At 67.4% G+C, this 15,721-nt stretch overlaps 1 protein-coding gene across 1 annotated transcript in view; it reads left to right on the top strand.

The window, feature by feature from the left end:
- Positions 1-15,721, top strand: part of MEGF6 (multiple EGF like domains 6) — a gene marked incomplete at both ends in the record, with an annotated part of 97,872 nt that overhangs the window by 74,795 nt on the left and 7,356 nt on the right. The window contains 21 exon segments of the mRNA XM_082860327.1: positions 628-753; positions 1,669-1,791; positions 3,115-3,237; positions 3,586-3,723; positions 4,699-4,818; positions 5,142-5,264; positions 5,774-5,938; positions 6,300-6,431; positions 7,171-7,299; positions 8,938-9,066; positions 9,677-9,811; positions 9,888-10,022; positions 12,062-12,187; positions 12,904-13,035; positions 13,163-13,291; positions 13,419-13,550; positions 14,071-14,199; positions 14,289-14,417; positions 14,587-14,715; positions 15,085-15,213; positions 15,502-15,630. Coding sequence (XP_082716453.1) covers positions 628-753; positions 1,669-1,791; positions 3,115-3,237; positions 3,586-3,723; positions 4,699-4,818; positions 5,142-5,264; positions 5,774-5,938; positions 6,300-6,431; positions 7,171-7,299; positions 8,938-9,066; positions 9,677-9,811; positions 9,888-10,022; positions 12,062-12,187; positions 12,904-13,035; positions 13,163-13,291; positions 13,419-13,550; positions 14,071-14,199; positions 14,289-14,417; positions 14,587-14,715; positions 15,085-15,213; positions 15,502-15,630 — 2,742 coding nt within the window.

Consider the following 15,721-nt stretch of genomic DNA (forward strand, 5'->3'; position numbering starts at 1 on the left):
CTGTCCCCACAGCTGCTGGGAGGAGTGGGGACTGTGTGAGGTCAGGTGGGGGTGAGGCCTGGCCTGGGGTGGGCAGGAGCTGCACTGGTCCGTCAGGAGCTGGGGGCCAGGCCCGCAGGTCATGGTGGCCGTCCACGGAGGCCCACGCCTGCCCCTCTGGCCTGGCCTGATAACCTAGATAGTGGAATGTCGGGGTCTTTGCCAGCCCTTGCTGGCCTGCCACCTCCTCCAGGGAGCCTCCCAGCCTGCTCGGACTCTGAGCCCTGGACGCCTTGGCTCTTAGGGGACCCCGGTGTTTTGCATTCTGTGCTGGGTGGGGCTGGATTTCCATCGGGGTGGGCGGCCTGCTCTGTGATGCCTCCCTACACCCAGTCCTGGGGCAGGCTGGCCCAGAGGATCCAGATTCGGACCACGGCCCTGCGTGTCCTGTGTGTGGGCCGAGAAGCAAAGCCAGGCCCACGAACTGGACAGGAACAGTGTCGCCCTCTCAAAGCCCCTGCTTCTGGGATGTGGACAGAAAGGAGGAGGGGCTTGGAAGGGCCTGGAGTCTTCCTGCAGGAGGTGCTCTGTGGCTGCCCGGGGCCAGGCCGTCGTCCTGGGCTGACCTGGCTCCTCTCGGGTCCCCAGCCATCAACTCCTGCGCCGTGGGCAATGGCGGCTGCCAACACAACTGTGTTCAGCTCACGGTGACCCAGCACCGCTGCCAGTGCCGGCCCGAGTTCCAGCTCCAGGAGGATGGCAAGCGCTGCATCCGTGAGTGCCACCGGCGGCGGGAAGGGGAGGGCCAGGGCTGGGACTCCCACTGGGACCCCAGTTCTGCACGCACCCACAGACCTGCCCGGGAACCCCACAGCCTGAGCCCCTCCCTGCCTTGCTGCTGGTGCTGGAGGGGGGCCTCAGGGACAGCAGGGACCCCCTCGGCTGCCAAGAGGCTGTGGGGCATCATCCAGCCCCTGCGGGCACCAGGGAGGAAGCCTGTCAGGCTGTGCTCTGGGGTCACACATCTTTGGGGGGCAGGAAGCTCAGGACGGGGATACGGGGGTGAAAAGGAAGGGCATCCTGCATGTCCCCCGGTTCTGAGGCCCACCTTGGGCTTGGCATGGGCACGTGGGACCCCAACCCTGGCCCTTGGGCGGAGGGGGCTGCCCAGGCCCCGTCTGACACCTTGCCCTGGGGTCGCAGGACTACCTATCATGGAAGGGGGTGCTCTTCTGATGGAAAAGGTGGAGCAGGTCTGGGAGACCCCTGAGAAGTGGAAATGGGGACTGGGGCAGGGCAGGTGCTGAGGGAGTAGCTCTGACCCTGCCCGGCCTCTTGGCTCCTGGGTCAGGAGTGTGGGTCTGAGGGGCCGAAGCCGGCAGTGACGGCAGAGCGGCACAGGGCCCGGGGCTGGGGGTTCCGACAGGAGAGGAGGCACTGGGGGAGCCGGCCGTGAGCCCGCGGCCTGACCAGCGCTGGCCTGGCCGCTGCCCTGCTGTCTTCTCTGCAGTTGTTTGGGGATGCCCGGGGCTAATCTTACCCCGAGTCCACTGCCCAGCCCGTCAGGCCAGAGCAGGAGGGGTGAGAGCTCCAGGTGGGGGCCTCACAAGAGGCCCCGGAGAAGGTACCCCGAACTGCCAGAGCCCCCATCTCTTGCCTTTGCCTCCATGCCCCTGGCTGCGACCGTAGGGAGGAACCCGTGTGCGGATCAGAACGGCGGCTGCATGCACACGTGCCGGGCGCTCCGGGGCCTCGCCCGCTGCGAGTGCCACGCAGGATACCGGCTGGCGGCGGACCGCAAGGCCTGTGAAGGTAAGACGCCCTCCCTGCCCTCGGGCTGGTCCAGGTCAGCTGTGCGGGGCTCGCCTCCTTGCATCCGCCTGCACCGGCCTGTGGGTGTGGGGCGGCCCCTGTTGTCACCCTCGGCTGACCTGGAATGACGCAGGTTTATCTCCGGGGCTGGGGGGCAGGGTGGGGGTGGAGGGTAGAGAGCAGGGGCAGGAACCCAAGGAGCTGCTCCCAGCGAGAGTCTCATGTCGGCAGGAAGGCAGATCTCAGGTTGCCTTGTTATTTTTATATGTTTCTCGTGTTACCTAAGTAGGACCTGCTTGTTAGGGAGACAGGAAAGGGTGAGGGAGGAGAGAGGAGGAAGCGTCACCGTGCCCCGGGTGGCGGCCCCGTGTCGGCTTCCAGGCGTCTCTACGGCTTGTTGTTAGTGGGCACATTTAGCATCACCCCGGAGCCCGGTCGGGCGCAGCCCTCTAGAACGCACTCCCACCTCCCGGCTGCATGAGTGTCCGCTATGCGGTGTTTGTTAGTTTCCCAGTCATGGGACTCAGGTGTCCCTGCTCCTCCCTTCACAGGCGGCTCTGGACGAGCAGCCTTGGGGAGGGGTCTGTGCGCATCCCCCGTAACTCTGAAGCGATACGGTGTGTCCAGGGCAGGCAGCAGTCATTTTCCCAGGCATCCTGCCGGATGGCCATCAGAGAGACGGGGCCCGCAGGTGTGGAAGCTTGTGGTTCCGTGTCACCACCAGGAAAGCGTTTTAGGCATCGTTGCCAATGTGACGGGCACGTCCTGGCACTCTGGATGGAGGTGGCTTCAGAGGGTGCAGTGGGAGACGGGCCTGAGGGTCAGCTTCGTCCCATGGACTCTTAGGGGTGGGACCAAAGCAGTTGTCGGGGACACTGGGATTTGTGTCCTGAGGCCAGTGCCACGTGGCTGCGGGGAAGAAGCTGGTAGCCTCTCCCTCGATGTCAGCGTGCGCTTTCTCCAGATGGCCCCCCAGAGGCTGGTAGTAAAAGGCTCCTCCTGTGCCCGGCCCTGGATGGGGGGAGGCTTGGCGAGGGCGGGACATGCACAGCTCAGAGACTGCGGGCTCGGAGAGGTAGAGCCCCTCACCTGATGCTGCTGGTGGGGCCTGAGCCCAGACTTCCAGCCACGCCTTCCTCGCCCTGGGAGGGAGAGCGGCTCTACACCTGGAGTGTGATGGTGAAAACACAGGTGCTCAGAGGGAAGGTGGGAGAGGGCCCTGGGGCCCTGGGCCCTGACCCCTCTGCAGAGACCACCCCTGGGGGCCGAGTCTCTCAGGCCAGTGGCCCAGAGCCCCCCACCCCGCCCATGTCTCCCACCCAGATGTGGATGAATGTGCCACAGGCCTGGCCCAGTGTGCCCACGGCTGCCTCAACACTCATGGGTCCTTTAAGTGTGTATGCAACGCAGGCTACGAGCTGGGTGCTGATGGCCGGCAGTGCTACCGTGAGTGGGCAGTGGGCAGTAACACCACGGGGCGTGGAGGGGCCTGCGGGGCAACACAGCTCCCCAGTCCCAGCCCACCACGGCTGCCAGCTCGCTTTGGCCGAGGGGCAGAGATTCCTTGTCAATCAAGGGCAGTGCTGGGCTTGGGAGCTGCGTGTGGGCCCCGGGAGGGTGGGAGGAGGACGGGAGACCCCAGGAGGACAGAGGGTTCCAGAGCCCGCCTGGCCCAGGAGCTCTGTGCTGCCTGTTTCCCAGCAGAGTGGCAGCGGCTGGGGCCGGGAGGGCCATGCCGGCTCGGGGTGTCACCCCAGCCCTGTCCCACGTCCCTGGTGGCGGGTCTCGCCGCAGGGATCGAGATGGAGATAGTGAATAGCTGCGAGGCGGACAACGGCGGCTGCTCCCACAGCTGCAGCCACAGCAGCACAGGGCCCGTGTGCACCTGCCCCCGCGGCTACGAGCTGGACGAGGACCGGAGGACGTGCATTGGTGCGCGCCGCCTCCCTCCCGAGCGCCCCACCCCCAAGCCAGGGACTTGCTGCTGCCCTGGGTCTGCACCTGGCCTTGATGCCATGACGAGGACGCGCCCTCCCATCCCCCCCAGTCCTGCCCCGGGTGGAGGCGGGAGGAGTACGAGGGGGCCTAGTGAGAGGCAGCATCGCGACCCACCCTGCCAAGCGCCCACCACACCTCCACCTCTGCTCAGCCACCTGGTCAAATGCCCACGTGCCGGGAGTAGCACCCGAAACACTGTGGTGTGCGAGCACGCCCTCTGCACGGGGAGACCCTTCTTCCGGCATGACTCCCCACTACCCTCCAGCCCCCAGTCTGCCCCCACAGCAGGCGGGACGGCCCTGGGGCCGTGACCTGTGTCTTGCATGTGTCTGCGTGTGCAGGACCAGGACACGTGTGCTTGTGTGTGAGTACATGCAACTCACATGTAGGTGTGTGTGCGGTTGTGTGCATGGGGTTGTATGAAGGTGTGTGGGGGAGCCTGCAGGTGTGCATGGGTTGTGTGCAGGGTGCGTGTGGTGTGTGCATGTGGTTGTGTGCATGTGTGCGTGTGGTGTGTGCAGCTGTGCGTGTGGTGTGTTCATGTGTGCGTGTGGTTGTGTGTAGCTGTGTGTGTGCAGCTGTGCATATGGTTGTGTGCAGCTGTGCGTGTGGTGTGTGCAGCTGTGTGTGTGGTGTGCAGGTGTGTGCAGGTGTGGTGTGTGCAGGTGTGCGTGTGGTGTGCGTGTGGTATGTGCAGCTGTGCGTGTGGTGTGTGCAGCTGTGCATGTGGTATGTGCAGCTGTGTGTGTGGTTGTGTGCAGGTGTGTGTGGTTGTGTGCAGCTGTGCATGTGGTTGTGTGCGGGTGTGCATATGGTGTGTGCAGGTATTCACACACTGGTGTGCTGTGGAAGGATGCACACGCGGGCGGGCACCTGGGTGCCAGCCGGGCTGTGGTGTGTGCCCTGCAGATGTCGATGACTGTGCCGATTCCCCGTGCTGCCAGCAGGTTTGCACCAATAGCCCTGGCGGCTACGAGTGCAGCTGCTATGCCGGCTACCAGCTTGGCGCCGATGGCTGCGGCTGTGAGGGTGAGCGGTAGGCAGCTGTGTTGGCTGGGGAGTGGGTGCTGGTTGGGCCCCTGCCATCGGCAGGGCTGTGGGGACCTGCCCACTCCGTCCCCCGCCTGAGGTCACTGTCTTTTTCTCGGGCTGGGCCTGCACCCCTGGCTGCTCCCAGCCTGGCGTCCCTCAGGCAGTGCACCCTGTCCCTCTGACCCTGGGCACAGGAGGATGGCTGTGGCCTGGGTATCACCCAGCAGGCACTTGTGCAGCGGGCAGGGCCGGGGCAGGAGGGGCCCCCGAGACCCCGACCCCTGGAGGACAGGCGCCAGCTGCCCTGGGTGTGCCCGCAGACGTGGACGAGTGCGCCTCCGGCCGTGGCGGCTGTGAGCACCGCTGCACGAACCTGGCCGGCTCCTTTCAGTGCTCCTGCGAGGATGGCTACCTGCTGGGCGAGGACCGCCGGGGCTGCAGCCGTGAGTCTCTGCTGGCCACCATGGGGACCCCACCCTCCTGGCTGGACGGACCCCACTTCTGTCCTGCCTCTCGCCGTGGGACAGGCCGGGGGCAGCAGAGCTGGGGGGAGGGGCCGGACAGACAGGCGCCCCCAGGCAGGGTGTTACTCAGGGGCCCTGGAGTCGGCTCCTGCCCTGCCCAGGTGAGAGGACGGACGCGGTTCCTGGGACCGAGGGCAGCGTCCAGAGGGCCAGAGAGCTGCTCCTGTCCCCACACCCGCTCTGTGCTCAGGGTCCCTAGGGCCAGCGTGGGAGCCAGGACAGCCGGGGTAGACGTGGCATGGGTCAGGGCCTCAGAGCCCGGAGCCTCCTCTGTCCTGAGAAGTAGGGTCAGGAGTGGCTCGGGTGAGGAGGGGCCCTGGGGTGGGGCTCAGGCCTGGAGCTGCCTCTGGGCACTGAGGGGCAGGGAATCCAAGCCCGGGGAGGCCAGGGGGGCGGCAGGGGCTCAGGGCCCTCTGTGCTCCGCCCAGCCCTGGAGATGCCCGAGGTGGGCCTGGATGGCCACCTGCCCCTGGTGCAGCCCCTCCCGCACATAGCGGTGCTCCAGGACGAGCTGCCCCACCTCTTCCAAGATGACCACGTCGGGGCCGAGAAGGAGGCGGCGCGGGGCGAACACACACTGCAAGAGAAGTTTGGTGAGAGGTCGCCCGTCCCCAGGGCTTCTCTACCAGCGCCCCCTCCGCCCGGCTGCTGCCCACCCTGCGGTCTTGGGTGTGAGGAAGGGCTCCCGTGAGGGCCTCGTTGGACCAAGGCGCAGAGAGGCCAAGCTGCTTGGTCAGTTTGCCCAGCGCGCCTGGGGCTGAGCCTGGGATGGGGCCACTAGCTCTCTGCTTAGAGCCCTTCCCAGTCCCCCATCTGGGTCCCACGTCTCTGCTCGCCCATGTGGGGCCTTCACAGCCTGAGGACGTCCCTTGTGCCCCTTCTCCGGCCTGGTGCTGGGCAGGGTCCAGCGCCAGGGGCCAGGCTCTGAGGCCCCTCTCCCGCTGTGTCCCCCAGTCTGCCTGGACGATTCCTTTGGCCCAGATTGCAGCTTGACCTGCGCTGACTGCAGGAACGGGGGGACCTGCCTCCCCAGCCTGCGTGGCTGTGACTGCCCCGACGGCTGGACCGGGCTCATCTGCAATGAAGGTGAGGCTGCTGTGAGGGCAGGGTGTGGGCGGGGCCCCTGAGCCCCAGGACCTGCGCAGCACACACAGTTTACGCCTGCCTGCCGGCCCTGGGCAGGGGCTCCACAGGTCCATCCGTTCACTCGTTCACTCGTTCATTCAGGGTCTCTTGGCTTCCTGCTCCTTGCCAGGCCCTGTTCTGGGCGCTGGGAGACCCCAGGGGCTAGCAGGGCCTGCTGTCTGCCCCTCACAGATGTCACGGTGGACGGGGGTCCGGCGACAAGCCAACAACTAAGACATAAAGAGCAGCGAGCGGGTGGGCCAGTCATGCCCGAGTCCCAGAGGGGGAGAGGTCGCCTCCCCAGGCCACGCACCAAGTTGGCAGCCGAAGCACATTTGAAAGCCGCTTTCGCAGGCTCTGTCCAGGGCCTGTTCAAGCCCTGTCCAGCGACCCCAGTAGTCTCAAGGGCCGTAGTGACCGTGTCTGAGGGTCTGCCAGTGACCCACTCTGAAAGTGCTGGTTGAGAAGGTGGACGTGTCGGAGTTCAGAGGGAGAGGATGGGGCGATTGATTAGAGATGTCTGCCATGCCCGTGGGCAGGGGCAGGGAGCACGAGTGCCATTGGGTGCTACTCTGGGAAATTGCTTTTGAACTGGGTGGCTCGACCCCCAGGAGGGTGTCTCAGTGTCTCTGGAGGGGCTTCTGGGCCCCGAGTCCTCCTGCGGGCCAGTGACCCTTGTGCTTCTCTGTGTCCCCTGCAGCTTGTCCCCCAGACACCTTCGGGAAGAACTGCAGCTTCTCCTGCAGCTGTCAGAACGGCGGGACCTGCGACCCTGTGACGGGGGCCTGCCGCTGCCCTCCGGGTGTCAGTGGAGCCCGCTGTGAGGACGGTGGGTGCAGCCCCTCCTGTGCCTCCAGGGTTGTCCTCTGGGTGGAGGGGAGGGGTGGGCACTACCTCTCAGCTCCTAGTCTCCTTCCTTCTGGGGGAAGGATGAGACCCTTCAGTGGAAGAGGCATTGAATTTTCTACATCTGATGATTCTCCTGGGGCCTGACTATAGCAGGTGGTGAGGACTTGTTGGAAGAATAGCACTTTTGTAACAGGGTCCCCGGGGAGGTAGTGAGCTCCCTGTTCCTGGAAGCATTCAAGGAGAGCTATATGATGGCTGGGTGGGATTTGCAGAAGGGAGCACGCCCGGGCTGCGGCTGCACGGGACGACATTACCATCCTTTTTAACTTGGAAGTTGCAACATTTCTGGAGGAGCTACAGTCCACATAAGTTTCCCAGGGGCTTGACGCCTCATCTTAAAGTCTTCAGAACTTTAAGTTTCTGCTTCTTTTGCTGGTGGATGTAGCTAACATATCAAGGACTTCCTGCCTTAGCAGCTGATGGCAGCAATCGGTGGACCTGTCCCCTGCCCGTGGGAACTCTGTGGGGCAGGTTTCAATCGGTGGACCTGCCCCCTGCCCGGGGCGGCCAGGCAGGGCTTTCCACCCCCTCCCTCTGGTCACCTTCTCGGCTTGGTTAGCGTCCCTGCCCGTCTTCCCCTGCGATCTGCCATCCCTCTTCTGCCGAGGCTGAGAGCCCGCTGCCTGTTGGGCGCTGTATGCGTGATGGGCCCTGACGGACCCAAGGGACTGCCAGCAGATAAAGCGTCTGCATTTTAGAGCTTCTGAGCTTCTGCTCATGACGTGGTGTGGCTTCCTGGAGACCAGGTCTCAGTCGGGGTCCTGTGGGTAAAGTGTGCCCGTGCAGGTGAGCTTGAGGACGTTCGTCCCAGTTCTCAGGGGCCCCGTACTAGTCTCCTAGACTCCAGGTGCCCCGGGCTCGTGGCTGCTTCCCCCCGTCTGTGCCCTTGTCTCCCTGTGGCCTCCTCTTCTCGTCTCCGGCCTCCCTCTCCTTTCTCCTCGAAGGACACTTGTTGGGTTAGGCCTGCTCCGACAGTGCAGGATGGCCCCACCTGGTGGTCCTGGTGGGTAGGATGTGGACGTACCTTGGGGTCACCATCCAGCTCCCTGAGGCCCTGGGGGGGCAGGACGGGGGCAGGACAGAGCTGGAGGGGAGCGTTTTGGGAAGGAATGCCAGAGCCCTGTCCTGGCCCTGGGCCCCCTGAGCTTGGGCCCGTGTCCTTCCCTCTGTGAGGCCCAGAGGTTCAGGCTAGGTGACCACGGAGGGACAGACGTCAGGACGCTGCAGGTGCCGGTCAGATGAGGAGGGTGGGCTTGCTTTGAGCGTCTCCCATGTGTGTGCTGGGGACGGGCTTGGCATCCCACTCTGGCCGCCATCCAGGCCACAGACCCTAGGGGCACGGGCCAGCCAGGGCAGATGGCCGCATCCATGGGGTTGCCCTGCCCTCGTGATGCCCTCGCCACCCCCCGGGACCCTCCCTGTCTGGGGTGCAGGGTCCTCGGGCTGCTGGGGGCCCAGGTCTCTCCTGACTCCTGTGCTGGTCCTGGGGCCCCTTGGGAGCATCTCCTCGGGCGGGGCCACGTCCGGGTGGGCAGTCAAGAGGCTCCCCATCCCCCAGGCTGCCCCAGAGGCTTCTACGGCAAGCACTGCGCTAAGAAGTGTCACTGTGCCAACCGGGGCCACTGCCACCGCCTCTACGGGGCCTGCCTCTGCGACCCGGGGCTCTACGGCCGCTTCTGCCACCTGGGTGAGTCCCACTGCCCGGTGGCCGCCCGTGGCCGGGGGGCGGGGCCCCAGCATGGGCCGGGTGCTTCCTGCCCGTGGTCCAGCTTGTGTTGGACAGTCACTGTTCACAGATGAGGATGCGGGGGCTCAGCAGGTGCCCCGGCTGGGGTGTGGGGTCTGTGGGCTCAAAGCCACGTCCTCTGGACTGCACTGGCCGCCAGGGTGCCTGTCCGGGTGGGCGGTGCCGGCCCCAGCCAGGCTGGTGGGTGGGCTGGGCGTGGGCAGGGGCAGGCCTCCCTCGGAAGCTCCAGGACATTCCTGGCAGCAAGTCCTGAGCCCCCGGTGGGGTCACCCCTCTCTGCGTCCATAGACACCTGGGATGGGAGGGGCGGTGGGACGCTGGCTAAAAGCAAGCAGACTTCATCCTAGCAGCTCTTTGTAGAAGGATTGTGTGAGGGAGGCAGTGAGGACCTGCGCGTTTCCTGGCTGGGAAGTGCCTCTCTGAGACCCTGTTTCTCATCTGTGGAATGGGCACCAACCAGCGGCTCTGCGTGGGGTCCCAGAGACCCTGGGCTGGGGAGGGTGGGCGCTCGCAGGGGGCAGGCCCCCTCACGGTTGGTTCTGGGGTGCAGCCTGCCCACCGTGGGCCTTCGGGCCGGGCTGTTCGGAGGAGTGCCAGTGTGAGCAGCGGAACACGCGCGCGTGTGACAGGAGGGACGGCAGCTGTGCCTGCAAGGCGGGCTTCGGGGGCGAGCGGTGCCAGGACGGTGAGTGCAGAGCTGCGGAGGGAGGGCCTCAGGGCCGGCGGAACCCTGCAGACCCCTCTTCCCTCTCCCCCTGCAGAGTGCCAGCCGGGCTTCTTTGGGCCAGGCTGCCGGCAGGCGTGCACCTGCCCCCCGGGCGTGGCCTGTGACCCCGTCAGCGGCCAGTGTGGGAAGCAGTGTCCTGCCGGCTACCAGGGGGAGGATTGCAGCCAAGGTGAGCAGCCAGCCCTGGTGTGCGGGTGGGGTACAGGTCATCTGGCCCGTGCTGGGCTCCGGGCACCAGAAGTGCTGGTCCTGGTGGCACCTTGACCTGCCATGTCCCCACCTTGGTCACGCGGTGGTGACTCAGCCACAGGTCTGCCTGTCTCTGTGCACCCGAGAGGGCGGGAACTCGTGTGTGTGTGTGTGTGTGTGTGTGTGTGTGTGTGTGTGTGCACGCACGTGCAGGGAGGCCTGGAGAAGGGCCAGTGCCTCTCCAAGATTGCCCCCTCCCTCCCTCACCTGCCCACTCACTCTGTCACAGGACACACTAAGTGAGATTTGTGCTGGAAGCTGGGCCAGGGGCTCCTTCCTGGTGGGTCTGAGCCAGCAGGACAGAGGCTGCTCCCGAGGGTGTTGGCTCGGAGCGAAGTCTGGGCCGGAGGTGCCGGCGTGGGGTGCGGGTGGTGACCAAAGGCCCTCCACGTGGACGCCCGGGCCGGGGGGCGGCATGAGTGGGCACCAGGCACGGGCAAGGCTGGAGGCTGGGGGCCCCTCGTTTACATGGGGGAGCCCTGGCTTTGAGCAGTGGGGCTGCCGTGGCCGCCGACGGGGTGCAGGGAGGTTGGGACCTCCCTTGGCACTGTCCTCACCCATCAGCGGGCAGGCAGGTGGGGGCCGAGGGGGCCTGCGGTGTGACTGGTGTGACCCCGACCGGGGCAGCGGCTCGAGTCCCCCGCAGCCAGAGCTGCCCGCCCAGCTGCCCCTAAGTGGCCTGGGGGCCGCCGCGCAGCCCCAGCCGGGGTCAGTCTCCGCCTGCACTCCCGCATGCGGCAGGCCTGCCTGCACCTGCCCTCTGGCGGCCCGTGTGCTGGGACACGGAAGGCCGTCACCCCAGCCCTTTCCTGCTGGTTTTCTTTGTCTTCCTTTTCCTTTTTTCTTTATAAAGCCTCCAGGGCCCCAAGGATGAGCCACAGGAAATGACACACATATTTTTACAGCAGTAACGGGCTCCCCGCTGCTGTTAGGTCTGGAAAGTATTAACCCCCAAACACGCGTCTGCCCCCAGTCAGTGGAGCGGGGGCTCCCCTAGGTGGCGGGACAGCTCCATCCGGCCCCGCTGGGCCTCCCTGCCCGCCCCGGTCCGCACTGCGTGGGTGCCTGTGTGAGTGCCCTGCGCTGCACCTGCGGTCCAGTGGGCGGGCCTGTGCCCGCACGCCATGGGCCCTCACGGCAACAGTTCACCAGGGTGTGTTCTTTGTCCAGAGCCCATCTCGGGGCCCAGGGAGACCCCAGGCCTGGCGCCCGCCCACCCCCTGACACCTCACGCCCCTCAGTTCTCAGCCCCGCTGGGTGTTTGGGTGCGAGGTGGGCTCTGATTCTTTGGTGTGGAGGGGGCCTCAGCCCGCCCTCTCCAGGTCCGTGCTGGCCTTCCTGAGCTGGGAGCTTTCCCTCCGGCAGCACTGGGGCAGCCACACGGTGCTGGGGCTGGCAGGGCCCTCCCTCCACCGCGTTGCCTCCCCAGCCAGGGCAGGTGTGAGGTCTGGCGCGGCGCCCTGCGAGGCCACCAGAGCGGCCACTGCAGCCCTCACGGGTGGGGCGAGGCTCCGCGGCCCCTGCATTCTTTCCCGAAGCCCTGCTGTGGGCCGGGAGCCGCCTGGCCGCTCTCATTCCTGAACACGGGGGTGACCAGCAGGGGGTCCCCAGGGTGCACCGAAGTGAGAGGAAGGCAGAGCCCGCCCTGCGCCCGCTCTCCAGGGTCCTGGCTGCCCGCCCCCCGAGCCCTGCTGGCCTGTGGTCTCCAGGCCGCCCCTCACCACCACTCCCCAAGGAGGGTCAGCCCAAGCAGGCCCCTCCTCATCCTGCTCCATGTCCCCCGTCTCCTGCCCGCTCCCGTGACCGCCCTCGTCACCCAGGGGACCGCAGCTGTGTCCAGCAACGCTGCTGGGGCAGGGGGCAGGTGCCGGGGACGGGTGCCCAGGGCAGGGCGGGGCCGCAAGGGGAGGACGGCAGCTCCTCGTGGTGGTGGCTGAGGCCCCCCGCCCTCCCCCGCAGAGTGCCCGGCCGGGACATTCGGCAAGAACTGCTCAGGCTCCTGCTCCTGCGACGGCGCCCCCTGCGACCTGGTCACGGGGCGGTGCCTGTGCCCTCCTGGGAGGACCGGGGCTGACTGTGGGGCAGGTGAGTGGCAGCCTTGTCCCGGGCTCTCCTAACCGCCCTGGGCTGCATGACTCCTGGCCGTGTTTGGGGAGCCCAGCCTGGATCCCATTTGGGGACCCCAGCCCCGGGCCATGTTTGGGGAGCCCAGCCTGGATCTCATTTGGGCACCCCAGCCCCAGGCCGTGTTTGGGGACCCCAGCCCCGGGCCATGTTTGGGGAGCCCAGCCTGGATCCTATTTGGGGACCCCAACTCTGGGCTGTGTTTGGGGACCCCAGCACTGAGCTGTGTCTGGGGAGCCCTGGCCTCAGCCCTGGAGCCCTGCAGACCCCAGGCCAGTCCACAGCAACTGCGAGAGCTCCCACCAACCAGCCTTGGGTCTGGACGTGGGCATCTGTGGCCGCCCTGTGGCCATGCCCACAGAGGGTGCACACGCTAGGAACTGTCAGCCGTGGAGACAGGTTGACCAGCGGCCCCCAGCCCTCCCCGGGCCTGTGGCTTGTCCTCTAGGCACCTGTTCACTCTGGGTGCCCCCCTTTTGCCTGCTGAGCCATTCTAGGGCAGGTGCTCCCTTTCTGGGGGTGGACGCCCTGTAGCCTGCCACCCATGAGGAGGCTGGGGGTTCCCGTGACCTGTCCCTCTCCCTCCTCCGGGACAGCTCAGGTGGGAACAGAAGTTCCTGCTCCCCGATGGGCCCAGCAAGGCCCCAGGGGAGACTGACTGGCTGTGGTGGGGCTAGATTGTCCTGAGGGTCGCTGGGGGCTCGGCTGCCAGGAGATCTGTCCGGCGTGCGAGCACGGTGCCTCCTGTGAGCCTGAGACCGGAGCCTGCCTGTGCTGCCCCGGCTTCACGGGCAGCCGCTGCCAGGACAGTGAGTGCCCGCCGCCCCGGCCTCGGCCCCGCCTGTGATCCCCGTGTCCCACCCCTGTGTCCCGTACCCGTGTCCCCCTGCCCCCATGTCCCATGTCCCCAGTGCGCTCACCCTGCCCTCCCTGCAGCTTGCCCAGCAGGCTGGTTTGGGCCCAGCTGCCAGATGCGATGCTCCTGCGTCAACGACGGGCTCTGCCACCCGGTGACTGGCCACTGCAGCTGCGCCCCGGGGTGGACCGGCCTCAGCTGCCAGAGAGGTAGGCGGCCTGGTGTGCAAGCGTCCCTGCCCTGCCCTGGGGAAGCCTCCGCCCAGGCCCCGGGGAGGGCCCTGGACCCCATCGTGGCTGTGGTCACCTGCACAGGGTGACCCGGCCCCTGTTGCAGCCTGTGACAGCGGCCACTGGGGCCCCGACTGCAGCCACACCTGCAACTGCAGCGCAGGCCACGGGAGCTGCGACGCCATCAGCGGCCTGTGTCTGTGTGAGGCCGGCTATGTGGGCCTGTGGTGCGAGCAGCGTGAGTCCCGGCCCCGCCCACACACGTGCACGCGCACACCCGCACGCGCACACGCACGCACACGCACATGCATACGCGCATGTGCACATGCCCAAGTGTCGGGGACCTAGTCCTGCCTTCCTGTCCCTGGACAAACAGGGAGTCTCCTTGCCTGAGCCCATCCCCATCCCTCCCCAGCCTGGGCCAGGCTCCACCCTCCCACCTGCCTGGGCCCAACAGAAGGCCCACCTGGCGCAGCAGGGAGAGGTGGGGCCGCTTGCGCCCCACAGGACACCTGGCACCTGGAGGAGGGGAGGAAGGTGTCTGCTAAGGAACGAGGGCCTTGCCCTGGCCGGGTTGGTGGGTCTGGGTGGGCCTGGGGCTCCCTCCTCCCCAGGGCTCGGGGCTCGGTTCCTACCTGGGGGATGGGTGCAGAGGCCTTGGGCGTGGAGGGGCTCCTCCCGCCCCACAGTCCCGGGCCCTGGCCTGGGAGGATTAGGTCAGGCTCACCGTCCCCCCAGCTGATGGTCTGGTGTCTCAGGGTGTCCCCAGGGCTACTTCGGGCCGGGCTGTGGGCGGCAGTGCCAGTGTGAGCACGGGGCAGCCTGTGACCATGTCAGTGGGGCCTGCACCTGCCCGGCCGGCTGGAGGGGAACCTTCTGTGAGCGCGGTGAGCCAGGGTGCAGGCCGGGGTGGCCGGGCGTGTGGGTGGGGACCCATGACCCCTGGCCATCTCCCATCACCGCCCCCTGCCTGCAGCCTGCCCTGCCGGCTTCTTCGGAGTGGACTGCCACCGCGCCTGTGACTGCAGCGCCGGCGTGCCCTGCGACGCCGTAAACGGCTCCTGCCTCTGCCCTCCTGGCCGCCGGGGTCCCCGCTGTGCCCAGAGTGCGTGAGGCCCCCATCAGCCCTGGGTGCTGCCCGTTAGGGTTAGGGTCAGTCCTTATCTGTGGCCACCTGACTGGTGCCCCCGCCAGAGGGAGGGGCAGATGGACCACAGCAGCCCGGGACCATCTGCTGCAGCCCCTCCCGGGGTCCGCCCCTCCGGCCCCTGCAGCCTGCCCAGCCCACACGTACGGCCACAACTGCAGCCAGGCCTGCTCCTGCTTTAATGGGGCCTCCTGGGATCCTGCCCACGGGCAGCGTCGCTGTGGCCCTGGCTGGATGGGGCCCACCTGCCTGCAGGGTAAGCCCTGCCCGGGAGTCTGGGGCCGGGCAACACGCTTGCTCCTCCCTGCGCCGTGCAGGGCCACACGGCGTCGGGCGCGAGGTGCACACACAGCTCACTGGGAGCGGAGGGCAGGGAAGGCGGGGACCGTGCCCCCGCCATGGGGCGCCGGGGCAGGGGAGGAAGGCTTAGGACCACACCCTGCAGCCCTGAGCCCCGGGGGCTGGGCAGCTGGGCCGGGAGCCCTGGAGCAGGTCGTCCTGGAGGCAGCCCTAGGTCCCTGCCCTTTGGGGCGGGCCTGCAGGTCCAGTGGGCTGACCCTCCGAGGGTTCAGGCCCCGGCCTGGCCGGCGGGGATGCTGCAGGTCACTTCTCTCTCCGTCCCCAGCCTGCCCCGTGGGCCTCTACGGCAAGGACTGCCAGCACTCCTGCCTCTGCCGGAACCGGGGCACCTGTGACCCTGTCTCAGGCCACTGCACCTGCCCCGAGGGCTGGGCTGGGCTGGCCTGTGAGGAGGGTGAGCGCCGGGCAGGCGGGCGGAGGAGGAAGGAGGGACCCTGGGGTCTGGAACCCAGGGCCAGCGCCCCGGCGTGCCTCGGTGCAGCCCCTGCCCCTGTGGCTGCCTGGAGCTGGGGGTCAGGGTCCTGGGGTGTGGCCTGCAGTGTCACCAGCCCGCTGGGCACCCCTCCTTCCCAAGGACACGGGATCCGAGGCTCTGGGTGCGGGAAGCAGGGGCGGGCGGGGGTGTCCTGGGCCCCAGGGGCTGGACCCTCACCGGTCCCCTCCCCTGCCCCAGCCTCTGCAGAGTGCCCCCCGGGGTTCTCCGGCGCCGGCTGCCAGCACGTCTGCGGGTGCCTCCACGGCGGCCTCTGTGACCGGCACACAGGCCACTGCCGCTGCCCGGCCGGCTGGACCGGGGATGAGTGCCAGAGCCGTGAGTGGGGCGGGTTAGGGCCCCTCCGGTGTGGCCTCGGCTCACGCCAGGGTGTGGAGGCCTCCCCGGGGTGGGCAACGGACAGGTAGGG

The sequence above is a fragment of the Leucopleurus acutus genome, assembly GCF_964270905.1.
Source record: "Leucopleurus acutus genome assembly, chromosome: 2".
Classification (NCBI taxonomy): Eukaryota; Metazoa; Chordata; class Mammalia; order Artiodactyla; family Delphinidae; genus Leucopleurus; species Leucopleurus acutus.